Source organism: Eimeria tenella, genomic scaffold, assembly GCF_000499545.2.
Source record: "Eimeria tenella Houghton genomic scaffold, Eth_scaff70, whole genome shotgun sequence".
NCBI lineage: Eukaryota > Apicomplexa > Conoidasida > Eucoccidiorida > Eimeriidae > Eimeria > Eimeria tenella.
In genome coordinates this window covers 33,682-58,749 of record NW_013543440.1, presented here as the reverse complement: position 1 = coordinate 58,749, position 25,068 = coordinate 33,682, and the positions used below count along the sequence as shown (strand labels likewise).

The window sequence follows — 25,068 nt, the reverse complement described above, 5'->3', positions numbered from 1 at the left end:
GGAAGTTTTTGCGTTCTCGTTCTTAAACATATCCGGTAAATCAGTCTGCACATGCTTAGATTAAGATAGTTTGCACTCTGAGAAAGTTTCGGACGAATCCCAGAACCTTAAAGTCTCCTAAGAAGAGCGGGAAAGAACAAGTGGCCAAATCAGCACCTGTGGCAGTGATTCAAGCGGACTGGTGTAGTGATCAGTGGTTTCGACTTACGCCGAGTGTGTTGTCTTCTCTAGATCTACATTTGGAGAGTCGCTAGCAAACCCCTGAGCTGCTAGTCCTGCGTGGAAGGTGTTTAAATGCCACAGGACTGCTTAGCAGGAGAATAAATATCTCTTCATTAAGGAGGCCGCGGATATATTCAACTTAGTATTTTGCACAGCATAGGTGGGAATTTTTGTCATCCCCCCCCTGGAAGAGGCTCACATATTCCGATATTCAAAGAATGAGGAATTGATGAGAGAAAAGCGGATAAGCCTCTGAAAATGCCACTGGAAAAGTGGAAGCATGCGAATACAAAGGAGGGAGTCGTGTTGATGCGCAGTGCCAGTTAGATGACAGAAATGAATTCATTTCACGTAGGGTAGTTAGTCACAAAGATGAAGAATGCGTGTCACGGGCACTCTGATAGCCGAGGGGCACTCCGCAATCTGTTAGGACTGGAACTGTGAGCAGGCCCTGCAATCTAGACCACTAAATGCGCGATGAGGGAGACTGTTGCAGAAACGAAATATACCCAGAGCTTAGCAGTGACGAACACAGAATATATTGAAACCTTCACTGAATTCAAGATGGCATGTCGAAGACCCAGTGGGTATGAGGGAAAGCCCATTCTTGGCCCGGCGTTTGGCTTGCTGCTGCTCGTTTCGTAGGAATTGTGGACTAGAGTGAATTCACAACATTGTGGTCAAATGACGTGCATGCTCAGATGGTAACACAGTACTGAGAAGCTTTGCTCGGCAGTACTTTTCGTTGCTCGTGCTTCGGCTGTGTAATATTTAAAGGTGTTGGAAATTTCCGCATTGCTTAAGAGCAGTAAGTCAGGGGTTAATCTACTGTCCTTATTAATCGTTACGTTGGTCCCAGAAACGAACAAAATAGAACCGAAGTCCTATCCTTTTATTCCATGCTGGAGTATTACAGAAAACCGTGGGCCAGCAATTTTATTCATTCGCTCAAGCAAGCCATCGTCCGCAGGCGAGGTTGCAGAGCATCTCGAGGCTCTAGAAAAGTCAAACTCTTGGACATGCTTTGCCTCAGTCTCCTGCTTAACAGCGATTTTATGGCAGGCTTTCCGCGAAATGAAGTCAAATTGACCTTGGCGGTATATAATTAGAACATGTACTCTCCTCGCAAAGCTTCTTTTGTATTGCCGCAAGTCCCAGGAATGCAGCAACATCAGCCGGGATACGCACTTTATTCTAGACTGGCAGCATTCCACGAGTGTATACTGCATCCAGTAGAGACTGCACTAGAAAGATACGAAAAATGCTTGGTCATTCAGAGTCTCCTCAGGCGCGACAGCCCCAACGAGGGGATCACGACTTTAAAAGCATGCCACTTGTGAGTAAATCTCAAAATGTGAAAATCCCAGGGAAGTGGCTCGAGTAAATACAATGTACACAGAAGTCGCTAAACGAAAATACAGTGGCATTCCAATCAAGCAGACAGCTGTTTGAGCGTACGGCCAGGCGGCAGCCGGCTAGAAGGTCCCAAACGTATTTGCAGTGTACACACCACCCTTCATTTCATCACTCCATAGCAGAGAAATTACACTGCGCCGCCAGCTTTTGCGCTGGAAGCATATGCGAAGACAAGTCCCAAGTAGCTCGCTCAAAAATCTTTCCCTGCTGGCGAAATGGCGGGCAACTCAGAAAGGACGAGTTCCAGAAGAAACACGAGCGTGCCTGATACTTCTGTTTTCAATTCAGCCAGATGCGTGGGATCTACACGGCATTTTTCCAATGCAACCTTGTACAGGCCGCCTCATCTCAGTGCGATATCCTTTAACCAAAGCAGACTTCCGCTTCCACTCAATCTGCACCAAGGAAAGGCGAAGAGCTATTGGCGCGGTAGCTCACAGATGATGCGCCCAATGAGGAGACATTAGACCTCTCTTGCTGCACTGTTCTTCCTTTCCACCCCGTCGGAGGGAGCGCAAAGCCAACTATGTGGCGCTGCCGGCTTGTGGAAATCCAGGCGTGGGCAGCGGGCGGAGTCATGCGGCATGCCGGCCTCAGTCAAGGTAGCGGGAGCATGCCAAAGGGGACCAGCCTAGGCACAAACCGGGGACAAAAGGACGCAGCAGACACTAGAGCAGCAGTGGCAGCAGCAACAGAAGGAAAGAACCCGCTTTGCAGCAGCGGCAACTCATGTGTGTGTCTGACTCGGCTTATTCCCTACATGCAGACGCGGCAGGCCCTCTCAGACAGAGACGACCAAGGGGACTCAGGAGCTCAAGGAGCTCCAGTGCGCCGAAAAAAGATGTTCTACTTTGCTTTACCATGAAGACATTACTGGTGCTCCTGTCCAGCCGCCCCAGATGGCTTCCTCACATATGCAGGTTTTTGAAGACGGATTTGAATCCGCGTCTTCTTCTTAGAAGCGTTTATTGGGCAACTGGGCAAAAGCCTCTAAATAGTCCAAAGTTTGGGCCTCCCTAGCAGGTTCTTTGCTCCAGTCACCCACGCACAAATGGCTTAATGGAGGACCTACAGCACTGCACTGTCTTCAAAACTGTCCCCTCAACTCAGCGCCTACAACTACCTATCCTGCCCTTGCTATTCTCTCATGTATTTTTCGCAGTAGTTGCTGTCGTTTTTGCTGCATGGGCTGTAGCAGCATGAGCTGCTAAAGTTGCATTCTTTCCTGATTGAAAAAATAGTGCGTGCTCGCAATCTCCGGAGCATAAAACACCTCTAGTAGTCTCCAGACTTTTCGGAGACGCATTTCTACCGGAAAGGAGTATGCTTAAACGCAGAATACCCCTTATTGGCAGACGTGGATTCGACGCTCTGTGCCTAGCCAGTGTGCAGCCGTCGCGTTCATTAACTGCAGCAATACTTTTAGTAGAAAGCAACGTCGGACTCACCCGCAGTGACAGCAGCAGATATTTTCTGCATCGTATGGTAGGAAAATGTGCAGTCAAAACTAAGCAGCAGCAGAAATTGTTGCAGTGTCGAATGCCAGACAGCACGGGCACCAGCCACCTCCTAGACAAATAATGAAAAATAGGAGCGAATGCGGCAGCAGCGAGATCACCAGAGCTGCTAGACCACGCATTTACATCATCGGTAGACAGCTCAGCAGTACAAAGGTCCAAGAGGTTCGTTCTTAGAACTAGGAAACCTTCGCTGGGCAGACAATGAGCAACAATAGTAGCACCACCCCCTGCCGCTGCAACTGCTGCTGCGCTTCAGCAAGGTGGTGCACTGTAGCTAGTATGATGACAATCTAGATATCAACGCCTGCATCCAAAAACTGTTGCACTGCCTTTAAGGCTTTCACAGCATCACTTCGCTGCATCCGCAAAGCAGCCACAACAGCAAGCATAACCCTAGCAGCATTTCATCTACCGCATTTGCTTCCAGTGAAGCAAAACCAAATGTGCGTTCCCGCAAAGCAACCACTGCTGCGGCAAAGAACGGCCGTCAAGCACGGGAAACATGCATGGGGAGCATCACACCACATTGCAGATTAGCACCCTCAGGCCTACCTCAGCAGCGGCAGCATGCGCTGCAGCGATTCCCATTGTGGCTTTACCAAGCACAGCCATTGCTGCGATTTCAGTCTCTTTCTGTTTCAAGGCACCAAGACCATTCAAATCGAAACGCGTAACTCCCTGCTGCTGCTGCAACTGATGCTCCTGTTGGTGTTGCCGCGAAGGCAACTCCTGCTTCCTTTGCGCTGGCTGCTGCCCCTGGTGAAACTGTTGCTGCTGTCTTAATGGGCTCCATGTGCTTAGAGGCAGCAGCTGTTGCAGCAAGCCCTGCAGCGCGCGCACGGTCCTAACACTGGACATGATGCGGCTGCTGCTACGGAGACGGCTGTCCGCACCGCCTGGTACTTCAAGCGCTGCAAAATACTTATCATCATCAGCAGCAGAAGCAAGCGCGGCGGCAGCTGCGGCTGCTGTGTCATCTGCTACCACTGCTGCAGGAGTCTCTGGTCTGCAGAGCCTCTTGCATACACCCAACGCCTCGCGCATCAAAGCAGGGTGCGGCTTGCATGCACCTGAACAGGACAAGGGCATGAGAAGTCACCCAAGAACAGTAATACATACTACTGGAGCGTTTCCAACAGCAGTTTACAGTGCTGTTTCTGCTGCAGATGGTGCTGCACGCAGCGACCAGGTGCATCCATTCCAACTGCTGGGGACCTCCTCAATAGGCAAGCCCTGCCAACGGTGTTCACAGGCATGCAGTAGGAAGCTCGGAGCACGCGCCATCTAATGACTATGTATCCATACAATGCTCCTGCAGTGGATAAACTGAGATATGCTGGTCCCCAGAAACTCCCCTGGCTGTCCCAGTGCATGCGCCAAGGAGTGCACATATGCACGAATGAGTACCTGACTTGACATCTTCGAGATACTGGATCAGATGCTCCACGCTACGCCGGCAACACTCAAAGGCCTCTATTTGCTGCTGCAGTCTAACAGGTGCTGCTGCTGCTGCAGTTTCTGTCGCTGCGACAGTCAAAAGAGAAACAGCAAAGCACTATAGACGTCGCGGTGTGAAGTAAGATAACGGAACAGGGAGAAACAAAGAGCCAGACTTGCCCAAGGGATGTAGTGAAACGCAAACATACTCGTGCTATCCAGGAGAAAATCACTCAGCCGCAGAGATAGTAAAAACAGACACAAAATCGCGTACGCATGAACAGCATACATATCAGCGAGGGGAAGCTTCACTCACTGCGCTTTTTCGTCTCCATCAGCACCCCAATTGTGTCTGTCTTCTTCAGCACTGCCTCAGCAGCGAGCTTGGCCATTATACTCTACACATAAAAAGATTCACAGTACGCACAATGAATAGATATGCAAAGATATACTCTGCCCTTCCGGTGCCTGCCTCATCTATTGCTTCGCCACTCCATACTGAGCGCATGCATTGGCCTATATGTGTGTCAAATTCTTTTCTTCCTTGTCTGCATTTCTGTTTTGTGTTTCTCCCTGTCTTCTCCGCCTTCGGCACTGTCTACTGGCCCCTCGGCAGCCTCAGCTGCATCCACCTTATGTCTTGACTCAATAGCAAACGCACCACCACCCACACCGGGAGAAGCACCGACAGCACCATCCAGAGTAGCAGCCTATTAGGAACAGCTACAGCAGCGACAAGTGAACTTGACAACAAAACACACACCGTTTGGACTCTCAAGTGCACGGGCGTCAATTGCAGCTCTCGCTCCCCACTACTTTTGGGGCAAATGATGTTGCTGCTGCTGTCACTCCAACTGCAGTTGTTGCTCGTGCTTCTGCAGAGGTAACGAAAGCACTGGGCAGGAGGCCTGTGCAGCCCCGTGGAACTCTGCGCCGAAGGCCTGAAAAAGAGAAGTAAAGGGCCATCTCCAGCCCACTCAGTCTGTACGCCCAAACAACAACCCAGAACAGGCAGGGCTAAATCACCAAAATAAAGTTCTATGTCGCAGCACTGATTGGAATCCCGTACAGGCTTAAGACAACTGTCTAGCCCAAACGGGCTGGCGCCTCAGCGAAGGCGCTAAGGCCGCCTGCAATGGCGGCAGCAGCGCTACCATTTGCAGCAATCTTAACATGAGCAGCACCTGAGTTAGCAATGACATAAGCTCTGGGGAAAGCTGCTCTTGTGCGCATGCATTCTGAGCCATATAGAGTCCTAGGGGAAGCAACGTCTTGTCCAACGCCTGGCGCAGCAACACCGCCTCTCCTATCATTGCGATGCTGCCACTGCTTTTGCTGTCGCGCTGCAGCAAAGACGGGGGAAGCTCCGCTGACTCCGTGACAGACAGGGCCTTGAAGTTCGCTGTATCCCTGCGTGGGCCTGCGCCATGTAACGGCCACAACATGGGGCGACTGCGGCAGCAGCAGCTGCTGCACTGGTGCCAATGCCCTGGCTGCGCTAACAATGCGCTAATAACGCTACTTCTCATGAAGGAACCACTGTTGAATCGAAATGCACAGCAATACTTGTAGCACACAGGAAGGTAGGACGAGGCGGAGCAGCTTACCAAGCAGGAGGCCAATGACCTTCCCATGTTGACTGATTTTCTGCTGCTGATGTTGCTGCTGTTGCCGTTGCTCCTCCTGCCACACCTGAAGGCGCGCTGCGTGGGACGCTATAGCCAGCAGCACCACGGAGTTGATGCACCTGCAAGCACAGTCAAAACGGGAAACGTAGCCGCAGTAACAGCAGCACGCTCAGCATCCGCACCAGCAACGTTATTAGCAACAGAAGCAGCAAGCCCTCAGCCCTCCTTGAAATACACGCACACTTCGGGCACGTTCCGGCTACTGCAGCTGCTGCAGCTGCTGCTGCAGCTTCTCTCGCCGTTACAGCTACAGCTGCCGCCATTGCAGCTTTCGCCAATGCTGGTTCTGTTGCTGCTGTCGTTGGGGTCGGCTGGATCTGATATCATCGTAGCAGCAGCTGAAGAATCATCTCGCTCTTCAGTGCTTCGCATGCTATGTCCCGAGTGATCCTGCTGGCAGTTCTTTTGCCTTCTCTGAAGATTTAGCTCCTGCTCATCTTGCGGTCGTTGCTGCTGTTGTTGCTGTTGCTGAGGCTCCTGCTGTTCATCTTCTGGGGACCGGAAATGTTGTTCTTGGTGTTGCTGGTCTTGTTGAGGCAGCCCTTCGCCAGTGAGATCACTTTCCTCGCACACGCTCCTGCGGCTAAAACTGGACCTCCGCCTTTTGGGACTGAAACCTGTGAGCTTTCCGTCGCAGCTTTGCAGCAGTTGTTCCTGCTGCTGTTTCTGTCTCCGGTGACGCCGCTGCACAGGAGGCGAGGAAGGATGCATCATACGAGTCACCTTAAACCCTTCCCGGTGTATTAAAGGCAGAAGAGTTGTAGAAGTGATTATGCTACTACAGGAACCACCCAGTGGCGGCGCATGCAAGCAATAGCAGCAGCAGTAGCCCATATGTCTGCTTCATTGCCGAGCTAGCTTAGGTTGCTCTTCGTCAGCATTATTTCCCTCTTTCACTGTTATTGCTGGAGTTTGGTCTCATTCCAGCTGTTTTCTTTTTGCAAGGTCAAGACATGCAGCTACTGCATAATGCACGAACTGGGGCCCCCCTCCCAAGGGGGGCCCCTGTACATGAAGTTGCACAAGGGGCCTGCCGGTGTTCAGGCGTTACCCGGGAAATTCTAGTTACAAAACTGTTGTTACTTCATCTGCAGCAGATGCCTGCGTTCGTGCTGCCACTGCTGCCATTCAAGGAGGACCTTGGTGGCACACAATAGCTGCCGTCTGTGCTGCTGGAGTTGCTTCAGGGGATGTCGCAGATCACTGCCGCTGTTGCGGTTCACTTGAATTCCACGCCTGATGCGGCAAGTCAGAAGCGTGTAAAAGCGATATTCAGCACGCTGAGTGGCTGGCTGCATGTTTTCACAGCGAGCTCGATCTAGGTCTAATGAGCCATAGCTAGCTGGAGTCAGGCGCAGCACTTTGAGCCGCAGCCGCAGTGCTGCCTGGACAGTTTCTAACGGACTTCGCGAATTGGGTAGGACGCAGTTTTACTTGTTGCTCATCAACGGTGTTTCGCGTGAAGAACTGAGGTTGCGGATTCACGATTTTACGGGGGCTTGCGCCGCTCTGCATTTGAAAAATGTAAATTTTATTTAGGGAGAAGCCAGTTTAACATAAAATGGTCATTTGCAGCTTCTTGTTGGCTGACACTTCGAAATGTACTTCAAGCAGCCAGCGGAGGACAGCACCATCCATGTCCGGTACAGGGAACATAGCACAATGCTATCAGCATCGGCTGCCCCTGCAGCTGTAGTATATGCTCCAGTAGACGTGGAAGACATCACCGTGTCTTGTTGAGGGGGTTGCACTCTTTGATCGCATTGTCTTTGGCTTGGCGCCGTCACACTATTGATTTTGCACATGTTCTACAACGTTTCGTTTAGTCCTCTTGCACATGCACTGTATCAGTTTCCTCTTGTCTGCTGAGAGCTTCCACTACTCAGAATCTATGACTTGCTTGGTCTCTAGGGCCATGTTTGTAGTACTTAAAACCACTCAGTGGAAGGCCTGTGAAGAGTCTTGTCTTCGTATGGAAGGCCACCGATTCACATTGGACAAGAACGTTGACTGTGGTGATCTCTTGCTTATCGGTAGGCGTTCCGGCTCGGCTATTGTCGTCGATGCTGTTTCAAGGAACTTTGGAAAATTTCGTCAGTTCGCCTCTTGTAAACATCGCTAGCAGCAATGGGCATCGTTTGAATTAGAACATCAATTCGTCGTGGAAAGAGCCATAGCAAGGGCGTGTCGCAGCCGAACGCTTTATTATCGTAAGAGAGTTACGAAGAAGGGAGACTCTGCATTTGTTTTGCGAAGCCTATGAGCCGTTGGTGGTAGGGGTGAGTGCATGTCGCAGACAGCGTGCATGAGATGCTACTGTAGTTTCTGCTGGCACCGAAATATATGCTGACCCGCAAGTTGGCCCCGACAGCCGTTGTGCACACCGTCGATCGTGAGCGTGTCAAGAAAGGAAACGGGATTTTGAAGATACTTTGGTGTGTTGTGCAGTTTTGCGCTGTGGCGAAAGCGAACTCACGTCTTGCCAAAATATCTTGTGCTTACGCACTCCCAAGGTCTCTAAGTCCTTAGTCCCAGAGCGGCTGAAGATGTGAAGACAACTATTCGAGTTCGCTCGTTTAACGTGTTGTGATGCATGGAGCAAGGCCAGCCTTACACTTATGTGTTCTTGAAACGGGGAGGGAAGCAGGAACAAAACGGCAAATAAGAACATAGCACAAGTAGCATTGCCCTTCCCAGACTAGCTGATGGCTAGAAGGCAAAGTAAATTGAAGAAGAGCAGACGTTTTTCAACGCTGATCAAGCTGCAGCAACAATTACTGATGCGGGGCAAATATGAGGGGCTGAGCACAGCGTTTCTCTTTCATTTCTCCTTCCAGTTTTCCTATATCCTAGTCGGTGTCCTTCCTGCGTGCCTGTTATAATTGTCACATTGCTGCTGTCTATGCGGATATCCAACAACTAATTAGGCAGTTGGCTTGTTTGCTGGCGGACTAGCAAGCTGGCGTGCAACCACATATTAATACGGACACTTGGAAAGCTGCTGGTTTGGCTAGTGCTGCTGAAACTATTAATATAGTGCCTGATTCTGCTCCTTCCGATGCTGTCATTGCTGTTGCTCTTTCTGGAGCACAAAACGTCAGGGGCAGCGACAGCTGCAAGAGATGCTTGTGGGGACTGCTGAAGCAGCAGATGAAAGAAGCTGCACACTGCACCGAGAGCGTACTCAGTTGTTCGTACAGCAACTACCTTGAGAGGTAAAGATTACTCACACGCTTTCTGTGCACATTGCAGATCTGATCCATATGAGTAAAGGAAAAACAGGATGGTGCTCCCAAAAGGCGGGTGCAGTACTACTGCTCCAAGCGGACCCCCGGGATGGGGTGAGCCATTTGTTGTGAAATTGAGACAGATGCCAGGTTCTTTATCTGCTTTTTGCCACTTCGCTGCACCTGTTGCTGCACGCTTGTCTTGTAGCTGTTCGCTGCTGGCTTATTCGTCGTCGCTGTTTTTTTGTGCTTGTGTTTTCACCCCTGCAGACAGTGCTTCCGTTTCCGCTGCTGCTGTCCTTGCTAGTGGCTGTGCCCCCGTTCTCTTTGCAGCTAGACCTTAAAGACCTTCTGCGAACTTTCCGAAGACCATGTACCTTGGTGCTCGGCTGATGTTTTTTATTGTTGTTGCAGGCTGCGCCGCTGTTTTCACTACAACCGTGCTGCAGCTTGGCCGCGCCCCTACATTCTTGAATGGAATATTGAATGGAATAATTGAATAAGCAGGGTACATAAGCACCGCTATCCTTACTGGATAGTTTAATAGCTAGCTGTCTGGGCCTGTAGAAGACTGCGAACAAGCACAAGCAGTCGATACTGCACCTTTTTCGCTGCTGAAGACCCTGCCGCTGTAAGTTCCACTCTTTGTGGCAGCAATAACATTAGTGGTCAATGTCCATTCACGGGTATTTCACTGGGGACCCGCTGGAGATCCTACAATCTCGCGAAAGTGGTGCAGCGCGACCAGCAAGAGCGACTCCTGATGACCTAATGCTGCGGCTGCTCCCGCCGGTGTTGTTGTAGTTCGTGTCTTAAGATACAAAAATAGTTACGGCAGCATTTTCCGCTGAATGATTGGCAAAAAATCGAGTGTCGGGTGCGGGGCTGCTGCAGGAGCTGCATTCTGATCAGCAGCAGCCAAGGCCGCAGCCACTGCTGCTCCTGCTGCTGCTCGTAATGGCATAGCGTGTCTTGCCGGTACAACGATGCCTTTCAGGTGTAAACCACTGGAATTTACAAGCAAAAGTAATTTTTTGCAAGGAGTGCCGCTACGGCAGCTGTTTTTGCTGCAAAGGCTGCAGCTGCAGCCATGTAGCGTGTTCTGTCCCGGAAGTGACCTTCACTGGCTTGCTACTGCAAGCTCCTTTGCACAGCAAACCAATATAATCCAAAGGACTTGAAATCGGCCAGAAATCTATTTTCGCAAATATTTTAATCACAAATTCCGCCTAGTGGCTCACTGGTAAGAGTTTAAAGTTCAGGGTTTCAGGCTCGAGCAGGGTCACCACGTCACCTTGAACTCGACCCCTGGCAGCCGTGCCCTGCTGTTCCACCTATATCTGTTTTTAAAGCACAGCGTGCAACGGCATTATACCTACAGCTCTTAAAAGCGATAAAACTGGCAACAGTGGCAGCAACAACGCCCGCGGCATTTACTGAATAGGGCAAGCAGAACGTCGGTAGCTTAAGATGGAGCCAGAAGACATGGCTACCCTAGAGCTGCAGCAAACAGAGCAAAACCAGGAGCTCACAGACGGTGAGCGCAATGAGTGGGAGGAAAATGAACGACGATCGCGCGCGGCTGCTTCGCCGCAGCAGGAAGAGCAGACCGCTGGCACACAGCAACAGGATTATCAGGAGCAATTAAGTGAGCACAAGCAACACGATGAGCGGCTGCAACTGGATTATCAGCAGCAACAAGACGCTGAACAGCAACAAGTAAAGGAGAAACAACAGGATGAGCAGCAGCAAGACAAAAGACAACAAGATGAGGAGGAACAACGCGAACAACATCAAGAAGACGAGCAGCATCCAGGCAAACAACCACTACAAGAAGAGCAAAAAGAAGAGCCGCAAGAGCAAAAGGATCCCCAGGAGGATGGGCAGCAATCGAAAAGCGGAGAGCAAAAAGAAGAACAGCTGCAAGAAAAGCAGCAGCAGCAAGGGAATAGCCTGCTTCACAAAGAGAGTACCCAGCACCAGCCAGAGGCATCACTTCAAGAAAAAGAAGAGCAGCAGCAGCAGCAGCAAGAGCTGAGAGAAAAGAAACAGATGCAAGGAAGAGAGCAGCAGCAGGAGGGGGAGCAAGGAGAGCAGCAGGAAGAGCACCCGCAGCAGCAAGATAAGCATCCTGAAAGCGCGAAAAAGCAGCAAGAACAGAACCAGCAGCAGCCCACGCCGCAGCAGCAACAGCATACGAGCAACAGCGATGAGCCAAAGAAGCAAGGAGAAGCGCAAGTTCAGAGTGAACAGCAGCAAGTGGAGCAGCAGCAGAAGCAGCAGCAGGAACAACAGCAAGAACAGCAGCAGAAACTTGAGACCCAATCCTCACTACGGGAGTTGCAACAACTGCAAGGAGATGTCGTTGACCAACAAGCATATCAGCAAAAGGAGTCAGATGAGTTTCAGCAAGAGCAGCAACAGAAAGCAGAAAAACAGGGGAAGCAGTCACAAAAACAGGAGAGTGAGCAAGGGGAAGAAAGCCTGCAGAAGCAGAATAAAGACCAGAAAAAAACGAAGGAGCCAGAACATGGACACCGGCATAAGAACCAGAAGCCAGAGCAGCAGCAGCAGCAGCAGCAACAGCACCAGCAGGAAGAGGCTACGACGCACCAGCAGCAGGAAGATGCTGAGAAGCGTCAGCAGCAGGATGAACCTAAGGCGCAGGAGCAGCAGCAGGAAGCGAAGAAGCAGCAGCAGCGGAAAAAGACTAAAAAGATGCAGCAGAAGCAGCAGGGAGAGGCCAAGAAGCAGCCGCATGCGGACGAAGGTAAGCAGCAACAGCACGGCGAGGCCAAGAAGCAGGAGGACCAGCCATATGAGGCTAAGCAAAAGCAACAGCAGGCTCAAAATAAGCAGCAGCAAGCGGATAAACAAGAGCAAGAGCAGCAGCAGAGGGAACGACAGCAACGAAAGAAACAGCAGCAGCAACAGCAGTCGAAGAAGCCAGCAGTGGGTGAGAGTGCACTCGAACTAACACATACTAGACTTCTTAACTTCGCCATTAATTAGTGCAGAATCAAGCCAAAAAACCACAAGAAATAGGCCTAAATAATACTTGTAAAGGCCAGCCATAGCGGCCTTACAGCTGCTGCTGCAGCTGCAATTACTTATTTAGCGGCAGTTGCAGCAACAGAGCCACTTGAACCTGACGCACTTTCAAAATATGTCGCGATTGTTTCAGATCCTGCAGAAAATGATACCGAACTAACAGCAACACCTCCTGCAACACCAACTCTGTTTGCTGAGCAGCAGCAGGAAGACCAGCAGCAGCGGCACCACTACGAATTCTTGGGGGGAAAACGACTGAGTGAGGACTTCAGCTTCTTGATGTTTGGCTCTCGTGTCTCTTTGGAGAGTTTAGATACTCTGCCTGCAGACGAACCGACCCTAAAACCACAGCTTCAGCAGCAGCAGCAGCAGCAGCAGCAGCAGAAGCAACAGCAGCAGCAGTCGCAGCAGCAGCAAGCGCAGCAGCAGCGGTCGCAGCAGCAGCAACAGCAGCAGCAACAGCAGCAACAGAACCCACGCGAGGACAGCAGCTACTGGGTAGATCCACTGAAAGAAAGGAAACAAAAAATAGCAGCAATAAGAGCCATGGAGGCAGCCGACGGAGAGCTTGGGTTTCAACTCAAACAGATCAAATGGAAGCACCGTTGTGTCCAGCACGTAAACCCTAAACCCTAAAATCCAGCACGTAAACCCTACACCCTATTTTAAGAATGCATCACACTCAGGTTCAATTTCAGCCTGCCACTGAGTCGATGGATCTGCTGCTGCTGCTACTGCTGCTGCCAGCCATGCCGAGTGTTCTGGTCTTGCCGCAGCATCCCCGCTGCTGCTAATTGCTACTGTTGCTTCTTCCGCCGATTTTTCGGTGCTCTTTGCAAGGGTTTAGAATGGCTTTTGCAGCAACTGCTCAAGACTCAAAACTTAAAGTCTTTATGCTTTCCTTTTTTTCAAGGAAGTGCAGCTGCTGAGTCCAGAAGAAACGAGAGATCTCAGGGAGCACCACACGCCTTCAGCCCGGAGAGCAGCTAAGCGCAAGCCCGCCTATCGAAGTCAGAGCCAGTTAACGGCTTACTACGGCTGCTGCAGCTGCTGCTGCAGCTGCTGCTGTTGCTGCAGAAGCTGCTGCTGCAGAAGCTGCTGCTGCAGCAAGTTGCATCTGTTCCGGTGTTTGTGCATGCCTGTCCTGCTTCTGCTGCTTCTGGTGCTGCTGCTGGCTGTGAGGTCAGCAACTTGCTGGTGCCTTAGCTTGCTGCAGCTCCTCTGTTGGACTCGCACATGGTCTCGAAACTGTGCAAGTGTTGTTGCTGGGTTTGAACCCGCTGCTGCTGCTGTTTCTACTGTTGCTGCTGTTGCTGCTCTTGTTGATGGTGCTGTTGCTGCTGTTGCTGCTGTTCCTGGTGCTGCTGTTGCTGCTGCTTCTTGCTACTCCAGCCCGGGGCCTGTTCCCACCTGCGACAAACCAACGAAAAGAAGAAAAGACTCAAAACCAAGAAACAACGGATGCCATTGCTGCTCTGCGGTGCTCCTTTCTGAACTCTAAGCCCTATGCTCTGCTCTCCAACCCTAAACCCTTAGCCTAGATTCTAGACCCTTCAGCTTGAGACATAACTTTTTAATTTCATCTATTGCTATTTCAATTTGTTCTGGTCTTGCTGCGAAAGGTTCCCCGGTGCGTCTGCTGCAGCAGCAGCTGCGTCTGTTGCTGCAACTGCTGCTGTCACTGTCGGTGGTGCTGTTGCTCCATATTCTTCTGCTGCTACTGCTGCTGTGTCGGACCTGTTTGTGGCAATTAGACGACTGATGATGGAGCTGCGAAAACGAGTAGCTGAAATGCCTCCCGAGTATGAACGGAAAAGAAAAGCTGCCTCATCTTCTATTGCCTCTGAGCAATTTGCTGCCTCATACTAAGTGTCTTTTCCTTGCTTTTTGTCCTTTTCTGTCGAAGGCTTTTGTCCACACAGTTTTGCTATTCTAACGCGTCTTATTCTTCATTCTATCTCTATAATGCTCTTGTGTGTTTCCTTCTGTTTGCATTACTATCTTTGCTGTTTCTTGCTGTTTGGGGCTCCCCTTTGGCTTCTTTTCTGTCCTATTTTGAATATTTTTGAGTTTTATTGTTTGTATCCCTCTCTGCACGTTTCCATGATTCTCCTCCTAAATCTGCCTCTTTGCACTTAAGTACGCTTGGTTGGCACCTTCCGTCTTTTTGCATGCGGGCAAGAGTGCTTCTGCGTTGGTGCTTTCGTTCAAATGCACTAGTGCAGAATCACTAAACACTTGGCTATTTAGCATTACAATGCAGTTCCCTTTCGGGTGTATGCACGCTTCTTTGTTCGTGTGGCGTGTACGTACGCTGCAATGGAAGCGTCACCCGCATTTGCTGCCTCTGCCTCCTCTTTATCTTTACCTCCCTACACGGCTAGGGCATGCACTCTGTCCCATATTTTTCTTTTTTTATTCCTGCATGCATGCACTGTGCCCCGTGTTAACTCTTTGCTGCATCTTTTAATTTTGTCTTCCGCGCTTTTGTCTGATTTCTTGCTTTTTTGTGTCGCTGTGGTTTCTTGCACAACTGTTCATTTCCTCTCTCTAACTCGCAAATAGGCCTCTGTTTCTTTTTTAATTGGTCTTCCTCTTGGATTTTTTCCCCTGATGGTTATTTCCCTTCTTCTTTCCCAATTTCGTCTCGTGTCTGTCTCCGTGGTCGCCTTTTATTTTTCTTCTTTGTCTCCATTTCTTTTTTCTAGGGACCGCCCAGTGGGTGCAGAGCTAACCTTAGGCCCAGACCGCTCAAGTGGGCGGAGGCTCATGTCTTTGAACAGCAGCAACAGCCTCAGCAGCAGCCGTCAGCCCTCTTTGGGTGCCCCTGCGGTCCCTCTGTCTGCAAAGGACAACAGCGGTAGCGAAAGTAATAATGCATGCAGCGAAATGGACGACCAGTCTCTCTTTGGGATGGGTCTGGACGAGGAAGCAGCCTTTGGCGCTGCTGCTGTGGGAGGGCAAGGAGAACTGAGGCAAACTGTGGGCCCCCAGGGGGCCCAGGGGACCCAGGGGCCCCCCGGGGCCCCTGGGTTTGCCCAGTGGCTAGCCAGGCTGGAGGTGCTCGACGCCCTGAGGCATATACTGCAAGATGACGGCACCTTGTGCATCAACAGCATCAAAAAGGTGGAAGCCATGCTCATTCTCAAGGTAAAACCCAAACAAATTTGCATGCTCTGGCTAGCAAAGGGGGCCATGATTGTAGGGAAACTTTATGTGAAATTAAAACTTTTTCCATCCGACCGGCTCGAGACTGGTGGCGGCTCGTGCCGCCGAACACACGTGCTTGTGCTCTTCTCGGGACTTGTGGGGAGCAGAAAAAGCTGCATGCTCGCATGCATGGATGCATACATGGATGCATACATGCATGCATACACGCATGCACGCATGCATGCACCCATGCACGCAGTCACCTAAAGTCGTCTTGGGGCTGTTCAATACACTCAGGCTCTGCTGCGGAGGTACCAGCAGGAGAAGAGGCAGCAAATAGCGAACGGCGAAATCCTGACTCCCCGTAAGCCCACTGTGCTGCCAATTGTTTGATAAGGCTTTTGATGAGTTAGCGAGGTATTTGGCCGGTAGGTGGTGGCTAGCTGGCTAGCCAGCCAGGAAGCTGCTGCTCTCTTGATTTCATTGCTGCAGGCTCTGCTGCGGCTGTTGGCTGCGGTGTCCCGCGGCGCGGCTCCATCCAGCAGCAGGCCACGGGGGACAAGCGCCTCAGACGCAGGTCCAACCACTAGCAGCAGCAGCAGCAGCAAAAGAGCAGCAGAAGCACACTAGCAGATGCAACAGCATCTGTCACAAGACCTCAGCCAGAGAATGTTAGCAGATAGGCAAGCGAGCAAAAAGTAAACAAACCAAACAGCTAAACAACAAACAGGAGACCTTAACGTTTATTATTACCACTATTTTCGCTGCTGCTGCTGCCACTTTATAAACCACTGGCAGGCGCAGCTGCTGCCCTCACGAAGGCATTGTAGCGGAGATCAACGAAAACACCAGTTTGCCCTCGCGTCGCATGCATGCATGCATGCTATACATGCATGCATACACACATGCATGCATGCCATGCTTGAACAAAAACAAATAATCAATATACAATCCGTGGCCAGAGAATGCCCCTTGCTTAAGCATGCAAGGGCGCCGCTGCTTGGGCCTCAAAACTCAAAAAGGATATTTGTTTTGTTGTTCACAAGCACCTCAAACACGCCCGAGGCTTGCTTGAGATGCCTGTAAGCAGCAAAATAAATTCCTCTGTTGAGCGTTAATGCATGGGCCTGCTTAGTCTGCGCCAGAGTGCCTTTGCAGAGCCATGCCCACTGTGGTGTACATACACCCGAAACTGCACATGCAAAGACACCACTGCTCTGGCTGCTAACTCTACTCTAGAAAACATGGAACCATAAAACGCTACTTACGGAGTTCGTGGCGCGCATTTTGTCCCTAAAGCGGTGGCTGCCTCTGCTGTTGCTGCTGCTGCTGCACACTGCAGCAGCCGTGTTATTTGCTGCTGCTGCGCACAGCTGCAGCTGCGTCTTTTGCGGCTGCAGCAACTGGCCTACAGAGGCATCCACATCGTCTCCAATTTAAAATTAAGGCTTTCCAGTATCTTTTGAGCATGTATGCTGCCGAGCTAATTGCTTAGCTAGCTGCCCAGCTAGCTCTACAGCCAGCACTGGCTAGCGAGTGAGGTGGCTAGCACCGACTAACAGAAGGCTATTGTGACCCGCGGACGGCCCGTGGCTAGCAGCAAATGGGGCTGCATGTGCTGCAGGTGCTGCAGCTGCACGGGTCGACGCTGCATATGCTGCTGCTGCTGCTGCTGCTGTTGCTGCACCTGCTACAGCCCCTACCCAGCGAGGTTGAGGACCTCCTGCGCTGCCTCTCCGAGGGGGACATCAGGGTGTACGCGCTCGTTGAGTGGCGGCAGCAGCTGCTGCAGCTGCTGCAGCAGCGGCCGCAGCTGCTGCCGCGTCTGGGTGTCGCTAAGGAGGGTCCCAGCAGCTACAACAAGATGATAGAAAAGCGGCGGATCTGTCTCCGTTTGCATGACCTCCATTATTAACTGGCACAGCTGCAACAGCAGCAGCAGCAAGGACCGCGCAACAGGAGCAGCAATGGCATGCCGGATACGGGAACGACTTTCGTAGTAGCAGCAGCAGCAACAGCAGAACCATCGGCAATCACAAACCCGCAGCTGCGCAGCCAACGCCTTAGTAGCGGCAGTAGCAGCAGCAGCAGCGAACCTGGGCCTTGTGATCTTGAGAGAGCGAAGAAGAACCCAAGCAGTGGCAGGAAACAGCAAAGTTCAACAGCACGCAGCAAAGCGCCTGGCGGCAGGGCCGCGAGTGGAAAAGAGAAAGAGAAGCAGCAGCAACTTTGAGAGCAGCGAGGACCTGCGTCGCAAAGAAGTCAAAAAATTGCAAAAAGATGCAGCCTAGCAGCTAGCCACGCGCAGTGCAGCAGCTTGCCACGCGGTAATTCAGCAGCTAGGCACATGCAGTGCAGCGGCCAGCAACGCAGCAGTGCAGCAACTAGGCACACGCAGTGCAGCAGCTAGCCACACACAATGCAGCAGATAGCCACACACAATGCAGCAGACAGCCACAAACAGTGCAGCAGCTAGCCGCCCACAGCAGCACGCAACTTGTGGAAGCAACCACGGGCAGCAAACGCGCGAGCAGCCACTGGCAGCAGCAGAAGCAGCAGCAACAGCAGCAGCGGGCCGCTGCATGCCTGCCGCTGCTGCTGCTGCCGCAAGGAAGGAGGAGAGACAAAGAGAAGGGCCGGCAATGTGACAGGAAGTGAACAAGCAGCAGCAGCAGCAACAGCAAAGACAGAATGCTGCAGCACCACAGCCAGCTAGGAGTAAGCCAAAAGGCTAATACATCTAGCCAGAGGACGGCTAGTCAGCGCTGAGCAGCCAGCTCAGCTAGTTGCGCAGAATCCAGCGGAAAGCAGCGGAAGGAGCAGCATGAGCAGCAAAATGCAGCAGCAAAGTGGTGCACAGGCAAAAAGAAGACAGAAACAAAGACAAATGCGGAGGGAGATAAATGCAGCAAAAGGCACACAAGAGGGAGCAAAATAATCTAAATATAACACAAAAGGCAGCAGGGGCAGATGAGACACAGCCACAGGCCGCGGCACACCTGCTGCGCGTGCTGCAGCATGACTGCTCTGTTTGTTGGCAACATCAAGAGATTCGCCAGGTAGCGCAGGCAGCAAAGGACTAAGCCTGCACCATGCTGCTGCTGCTGCTGCTCTGCTGCTGCAGCACATGTCTCTTTGATTCGCTGCAGTGCCAGCGAAACGAAGTCCCAGCTGCAGCAGCAGCAGCAGCAGCGCAAAGACACAGTGGCCAGGCGGCCCCTAAGAGTTCTCTGAACGCCTAGAAGCAGCAACTAGACAGAGAAACGGCATGGCAGTAGCATTAGCAGCAGCGCTGCAACAGCAGCAAGAATAGCTGCAGCAGCTCTCAGGGCTTGCTGCTGCGGCGGTTGCAGTGGCTTCCGCTGCTACCTGCGCAGCAGCAGCAGCAGCTGCAGCACGGGCCAAGACCAAGGGCCAGGACTAACCCGCTGTTTGTTGAGTTTTTGAAAGATAGAGAGTATTGAGGATGAAGACAAAAGAGCCGCCACAAGTCGAAGACTGGCAGCTGCATACTGGCGGGGAAAAGAGCCAGCTGCTGCATCATTACGTGCACCTCGCTTGCCCTGCAGGCAGCAGCAGCAGCAGCAGCAGCAGCAGCAGCAAAAGAACAAAGGAAACCCTGTCAATCCGCCGCGAGGCCAAAAGAAGACATCTGCTTCAGAAGCAAAATGAAGCAGCACAAGCCAAGAACAAGCAAAACCCCACAAAGGCAAAAGGACCCAGTAGCCAGGGGCATAAAGAAAGGAAAAGGAGAAAAAGGAAACTTATGCAAAAAGGAAAGATACAGAGAAATAAAAAACTAGACAGGCAAACACAATTCCATAGGAAGGCGCAGCAGCACCTGAAGTTCTCCTTCAAATAGTTGCTGCTGTGCAGCTTCTCGAGCGCAGCAGCAAGGTAACTCTCGTCCAGCTCCGACAGCCGCGCCTGCAACAGCAGCAGCAGCAGCAACAGCAGCAGCAGGACACTAACAGTGGTAGCCCCGAAGAAGGTCCCAGCGGCAAGTAACAGCAGAAGCGAACCAGTCCGCAGCAGCAACAGCAACAGCAGCAGCAGCAGCAGTAGCGAACCTGATGCCCCTGCTGCTTGAGTGTCTGCTGGGCCTCCAGCAGCCCCTTCTTCAGTCCCTCTACATTGGCTTTAGAAAAGGAGACACACTGCAGAACGGGGATATGTTTCTGCTGCCTGCTGCTGCTGCTGCTGCTGCTGCCGTTGCTGGTGCTGGGGGCTGCTGCTGCTGCTCCGGTTGGCCGGGGAGCAGCAGCTGCCGCTGCTGGGGCTCCAGAGGGGCCCCCAGGGCCCCCACTGTTGGCATTTATAAAAGAAACAATTTGAGACAAATAAGACTTGTGCAACCCCTCCCGAGCAGCAAACTTCTCAGCAGAAACCAAGGGGTTGTCGCCACGGCTGCATGCGCACAAAGCCTCACCACGCTTCTCCTGGCTACCCACAGCTAGCTACGCCTAGCTAGAGCTAGCCACAACTAGCTACAGCTAACTACAGCTAGCCACACCTAGCTACAGCTAGCTACTAATACCCCCATCTAGCTGCCGCTAGTTACAGCTAGCCGCAGCTACCCCCAGTTAGCTACAGCTTTTTACAGCTGGTAACGGCTAGCCACAGCTAGCCACAGCTAGCTACACCTAGCCGCAGCAGGCCATAGCTAGCCAGGGCTAGCCCTAGCTAGCTGCTGAGCAGCTAGCTAGAGACCTAGATAGAAAGCTACCTGGTCCAGTCGTGCGTGGAAGCAAAGATACGCAGCCACTGCTGCAGCTGGCCAGAGCTGGTGGGTGCTGCTGCCCTTGTGCTGCCTCCAGGTGACGGCTAGCTAGCTGGCTAGCTGGCTGGCTAGCTAGTTGGCTAGCTAGCTGGCTAGCTAGCCAACTGGGACGCTTACAGCGGGGCGCAAGCCAAGCAGCGACAAGCAGCAAGCAGCAAAACAGCAGCAAAACTCTCACTTGAAGGGCAGCTTCTTGTACTCGCCGTCTTCTCCAAGTTCCACATTGAACACAAAGTCGTAGGAACCTTCATCAAAGAACTGAACCAGCAGCAGCAGCAGCAACAGCAGCAGCATTGGCGGCGGCAGCGGGAAATTACTCGCTGGAGGGAAGTTTGCTTGTGTGCAACAGCGCTGCTTCAAGAAGCAGGCTCAGCTCAAGCAGAAACAGCAAGAACACCTGCAGCGGCGGGTTCAGCAGCAGCAGCACAAACAGCAGCAGCAGCAACAGCAGCAACAGCAGTTTGCTGACTTGGTCCCCGGGGAAGAAGGTCTTGGGGCCCCCCTTAGGGGGCCCCATCCGGTTGGTGAGGGGGTTCAGTGCATGCCCCACAAAGTCCCATTGCTGCTGCTGCTGCTGCCAGCTCAGCACCACAGCCTCGTCGCCCCTCCTACAGACCTGAGCAGACACAGTTCTGCCTCTGCTGCTGCTGTTGCTGCTGCTGCTGTTGCTGCTGTTCCTGCTGCTACTTTAGACGTACCACCAGTTCGCCGTCTTTGGTGCCTTGACGCTTCTGCATGCAACGCAAATCAGGCAGATCGCTACGCTCCCTGCTGCTGCTGTTGCTGCTGCTGCTGTTGCTGCTGCTGCTGTTGCTGCTGCTGCTACCGCCTAAAGGCCCTTGTCTACTTTCACTATTTCTTAGAAGAAAAAAAGACAAAGACACAGCCACCAGCATAAGGCCACAGGAAGACTTGGCTGCAGGGGAGCAGCAGCAGAATGTTTATGGGGGAAAGACACAAGGAATGCAGCACGAGATAGTTAAAGCAGCAGGAAAAGAAGCAACGCTCCCCTGAGGCAAAGCTCGAGAAAAAGAAATAAAAAGTGTTTTAAAAAAGACAAAAACCCCGGAAGCCCCTGAGTTGCAGTGTATGCACACCCTAAGCTCCGCCTCAGTTGGCAGTTTAGTCAAATCCAAAGCTTCTCCCTTTTCTTCGACCTCAGATGAGGCTACCTGCATCACAAAGATATGCTGCTGTTGCTGCTGCTGCTGCTGTTGTTGCTCCTGCTGCTGCTGCTGTGTCGCTGCTTCTACTGCAGTCGGGGCTACCTGTCTGAATGCAACGAAACGATCGCGGCAATGCTCAGCTCCGGAACTGCTGGTGCTGCACTATAAGCTGCCGCGAGCTACTGGTTTGCTGCTGTTGCTGCTTTTTCTGTTGCTGCTGTTTCTGTTGCTGCTGCTGCTGATCAAAAGAAGCGTGTGGGCACTCACATCTTTAGCCGCCGCATTCGCTGCGGCGATGACATCGGCAGGCAGCGCCCGTTCCTGGTCTGCTGTCCATATTCTGACCAGCAGCAGCAGCAGCAGCAGCAGCAGCGGCGGTGAGACAAAATGAAGGCGCAGCTAAGACAGGCATCAGGCGAAAGGGCCCCTTATAAGCAGCTAAATACAAATATGATGGAGCGCAGCAGAATACAGGAAAGACTCGAAAAGACAGGAAGAAAGGCCTACCGCAGCCGCCCGTCTTCGCAGGCCGTGGCTACATCGCCTGTGGGCAGCTCCACAGCCTGCAGCAGCAGCAGCAGCAGCAGCAGCAGCGAAAGCATGAGCAAAAAATGGCGCAAGATGACAGCAGCGCAGCAGAACCTGCTGCCGCAGCATGTGCAGCAGCAATAATCACAACAGGCCAACAGCGAAAGCAGACCAGCGAGCGCCTGTCAACGTGGCAAAGCAGCAGCAACAGCAGCAGCAGCGGCGGCAGCAGCAGCAGCGGCAGACCTGCCAGACAGTTGCGGGATGCTGCAACTTCTGCAGCAAAGAGATCGAGGGATTCGCCGCATCGGAAATTTGCCAAAGGCAGCAAAGGCCGTCGTCGCCTGCGGTGTATATACACCCGGGCCGAGTGCCAGACACGCAGCAGCCTGCAGCGGCAGCAGCAGCAGCAGTAGCAGCAGCAGCAGCAACAGCATAGGGGCGCAGCAAGAAAAAAATGGAGGCAAGGAGTCGAAAAAGGACAACAAACACTTTCAAAGAGATAAAAGCGAGGAAACCCTTTTTCAAGAATCAAAAATAATATATCTTTTCAAAAAGACTAAAAAGGAAAATAATCAAAAAAAAGAATAAATCTTTTCAAAAAGACTACAAAGGAAAATAAATCTCACTGAAAATAAAAGCCTCATGGGCGTCTTCTTTATCTAAAAGACACTTCAGCTCTGTTGTCCACAGCTTGATGCGGCGGTCGTTCGATACGCTCACCAGCCTGCTGCTGCTGCTGCTGTTGCTACTGTTGCTGCTGCTGCTGCTGCTGCTGGAGGGAGGCAGCGCGGCGACGCAGCGGATGATGTCTTCATGGGCTCCTGCAGCGAACAAGAGACTTGCCAAGAAAACTAAAAAGCGCTGCACAAACCCTAAACCCTAAACCCTAAACCCTAAACCCTAGACCCTAGACCCTAGACCCTAGACCCTAGACCCTAAACCCTCAACGAACCTTCAACTGAAAGAGTTTCTTTTCCCTCTTCATTCCAAACGCAAAGATAACGCGACTGAGACCCAGTTACCAGCGCGGCCCCCATCCAGCACACGCACACTGCAGCAAGAACCAGCCCCAAACCCTAAACCCTAAACCCTTAACCCTAAACCCTAAACCCTAAGCCCTGAGCCCTTCACCCAAATTTGAAACTCGAAGACCCAAACCCGGAGCCTTCAACCATGGACTCTAGACGCTAAAACCTAAACCCTAGAAGCTCAGTCCCATGCACTGAATCTCTAGCCTTAAACCCTAAACCCTAAACCCTAAACACTAAACCCTAAGACTCAAAACTTCAGCCTATAATCCTGAACACCGAGCCACCTCAAGCCTACTGTAGTCGACTCCAATGAAGGCTCTCCCGGCTAGGGTTTAGGGTTTAGGGTTTGGGACTTAAGGGGCACAACTGAGGGTTTCGCGCGCTAGGCATAGGGCCCTCTAGGGTTTAGCTGTGCCGCCTTGCAGCAGCCCAGTCGAAGGTGGAGGTCCCCGGGCCTACAGCTTAGCGTTTAGGGTTTAGGGTTTAGGGTTTGGACCTGCAAAGGAATGGTGCTGCGTCAGCACGTGCAGCAGCAAACCCTCGTCTCTGTTCCAAACCCTCGCCTCTCCCGCCCAATCTCCAGAAGCCACCAATTCATTATGTTCTGCTACCGAGCACACGGGGCTTTTGTGGCCCTGCAGCAACCCAAACCCTAAACCCTAAACCCTAAACCCTAAACCCTAAACCCTAAACCCTAAACCCTAGGCCCTAAAGCCTAATTCCTGAACCCTAAACCTTCTGCACCTTCCCTGGACGTGGGGGTGGCTAGCGGAAGTACGTGCTGCTTCCTGGGCAGCCTGGAGGCGCTGCTGCAGCAGTTGCTGCAGCAGCGCTTAGGGTTTAGGGTTTAGGGTTTACGCGGTACTTCATCTCCACCACTCCCGTTTGCGCGTGAACCCTGCAAAGGGTTTGGTCTTTGCTGCCCGAGTAAAACTGAAGAGAAAGAGAAAGTGAAGGAGAGAGACAAAGCACGAAGTCATTGTGGTGCTGCAGGGTTTTGTGTGGGGTGTACATACACCCCACGCAGCTGCTGCTGCTGCTGCTGCTGCTGCTGGGCGGAGAGGGAGCACTCGGCTGCTGCTGCTGCTGCTGCTGCTCTTGGGCCTCCTGCTGCTGCCACACAACCACAGTGGAGTCCAAAGAACCCGTCAGCAGTAAACCGTCAGGAAGCACGCAGCAGCAGCGCACAGCAGCGCGGTGGGCGTGGCCTAGAAAGGCCAGATGCAGGGAAGGGGAGTCCATGCTGCCTGCTGCAGCTGCGGAGGCTGCTGCAGTTGCGGCTGCCGCTGCAGTTGCTGCTGCTGCTGCAGCTGCGGTTGCTGCTGCAGTTGCGGCTGCTGCTGTAGTTGCGGCTGCTGCTGTAGTTGCGGCTGCTGCTGGAGCTGTCGCTGGCGCTGATGATGTGGCTGCTGCTGCGGTTTCAAGTGAACGTACACCGGACGGGTCTGGCTGCTGCCTACGAAGACAGGCCCTAACGAGCGGCCCCCGAAATGTCTAGAGGCAACTGATGCTGCCGCTGCAGTTACTTTTTCAGCTTCTGCGAAGCTTATACGAAGATCAGTCTTGCCTTTACTTGGCCAGTGTTAGTAAAAGTTGGCTGCTGCCGCTGCTGCTGGAGCTGCTGCTGCTGTGGCTGCTGCAGGATCGGCTGCAGGGAGCAGGTAGTTTCCTCCTAGTCTGTCTGTTCGTGTTTGAGCCGAATGAGTAAAAACAAATGAGGCATAATACCTGAACATGCTAAATTTTAACTGTGTTGCTGCTGCTGCTGCCGTTGCTGCTGCTGCTGCTGCTGAAACGTATCTACACCGCTGCAGCAGCGAACAAGGAGCTGGCTTGCTGTAGCAGCACT

General features: G+C 52.2%; 4 protein-coding genes across 4 annotated transcripts; 2 read left to right on the top strand and 2 right to left on the bottom strand.

Moving 5' to 3' along the window:
- Nucleotides 1-2,164: 2,164 nt before the first annotated feature.
- On the top strand, nucleotides 2,165-2,503 carry ETH_00032145 (uncharacterized protein; the record flags this gene model as incomplete). Its single annotated transcript, XM_013378005.1, has 1 exon — nucleotides 2,165-2,503. The coding sequence occupies one exon, from the start codon at nucleotides 2,165-2,167 to the stop codon at nucleotides 2,501-2,503; it is 339 nt and encodes a 112-aa protein (XP_013233459.1).
- Nucleotides 2,504-3,674: 1,171 nt separating this feature from the next.
- ETH_00032140 (uncharacterized protein) lies at nucleotides 3,675-6,997 on the bottom strand (the record flags this gene model as incomplete). Its single annotated transcript, XM_013378004.1, has 7 exons — nucleotides 3,675-4,228; nucleotides 4,566-4,682; nucleotides 4,912-4,993; nucleotides 5,359-5,577; nucleotides 5,780-6,015; nucleotides 6,203-6,342; nucleotides 6,465-6,997. 7 exons carry the CDS (start codon nucleotides 6,995-6,997, stop codon nucleotides 3,675-3,677), a joined length of 1,881 nt encoding a protein of 626 aa, XP_013233458.1.
- A 3,983-nt stretch (nucleotides 6,998-10,980) lies between these two features.
- On the top strand, nucleotides 10,981-16,301 carry ETH_00032135 (uncharacterized protein; the record flags this gene model as incomplete). The annotated part of the gene is made up of 6 exons (XM_013378003.1): nucleotides 10,981-12,466; nucleotides 12,629-13,179; nucleotides 13,475-13,581; nucleotides 15,270-15,711; nucleotides 16,009-16,075; nucleotides 16,204-16,301. 6 exons carry the CDS (start codon nucleotides 10,981-10,983, stop codon nucleotides 16,299-16,301), a joined length of 2,751 nt encoding a protein of 916 aa, XP_013233457.1.
- A 541-nt stretch (nucleotides 16,302-16,842) lies between these two features.
- ETH_00032130 (phospholipase A2 activating protein, putative) lies at nucleotides 16,843-24,461 on the bottom strand (the record flags this gene model as incomplete). The annotated part of the gene is made up of 17 exons (XM_013378002.1): nucleotides 16,843-16,903; nucleotides 17,415-17,635; nucleotides 17,808-17,957; nucleotides 18,711-18,882; nucleotides 19,137-19,274; nucleotides 19,553-19,638; nucleotides 19,782-20,118; nucleotides 20,670-20,749; nucleotides 20,961-21,107; nucleotides 21,190-21,222; nucleotides 21,925-21,997; nucleotides 22,165-22,220; nucleotides 22,432-22,529; nucleotides 22,815-23,009; nucleotides 23,141-23,239; nucleotides 23,716-23,854; nucleotides 24,078-24,461. 17 exons carry the CDS (start codon nucleotides 24,459-24,461, stop codon nucleotides 16,843-16,845), a joined length of 2,469 nt encoding a protein of 822 aa, XP_013233456.1.
- Nucleotides 24,462-25,068: the final 607 nt, after the last annotated feature.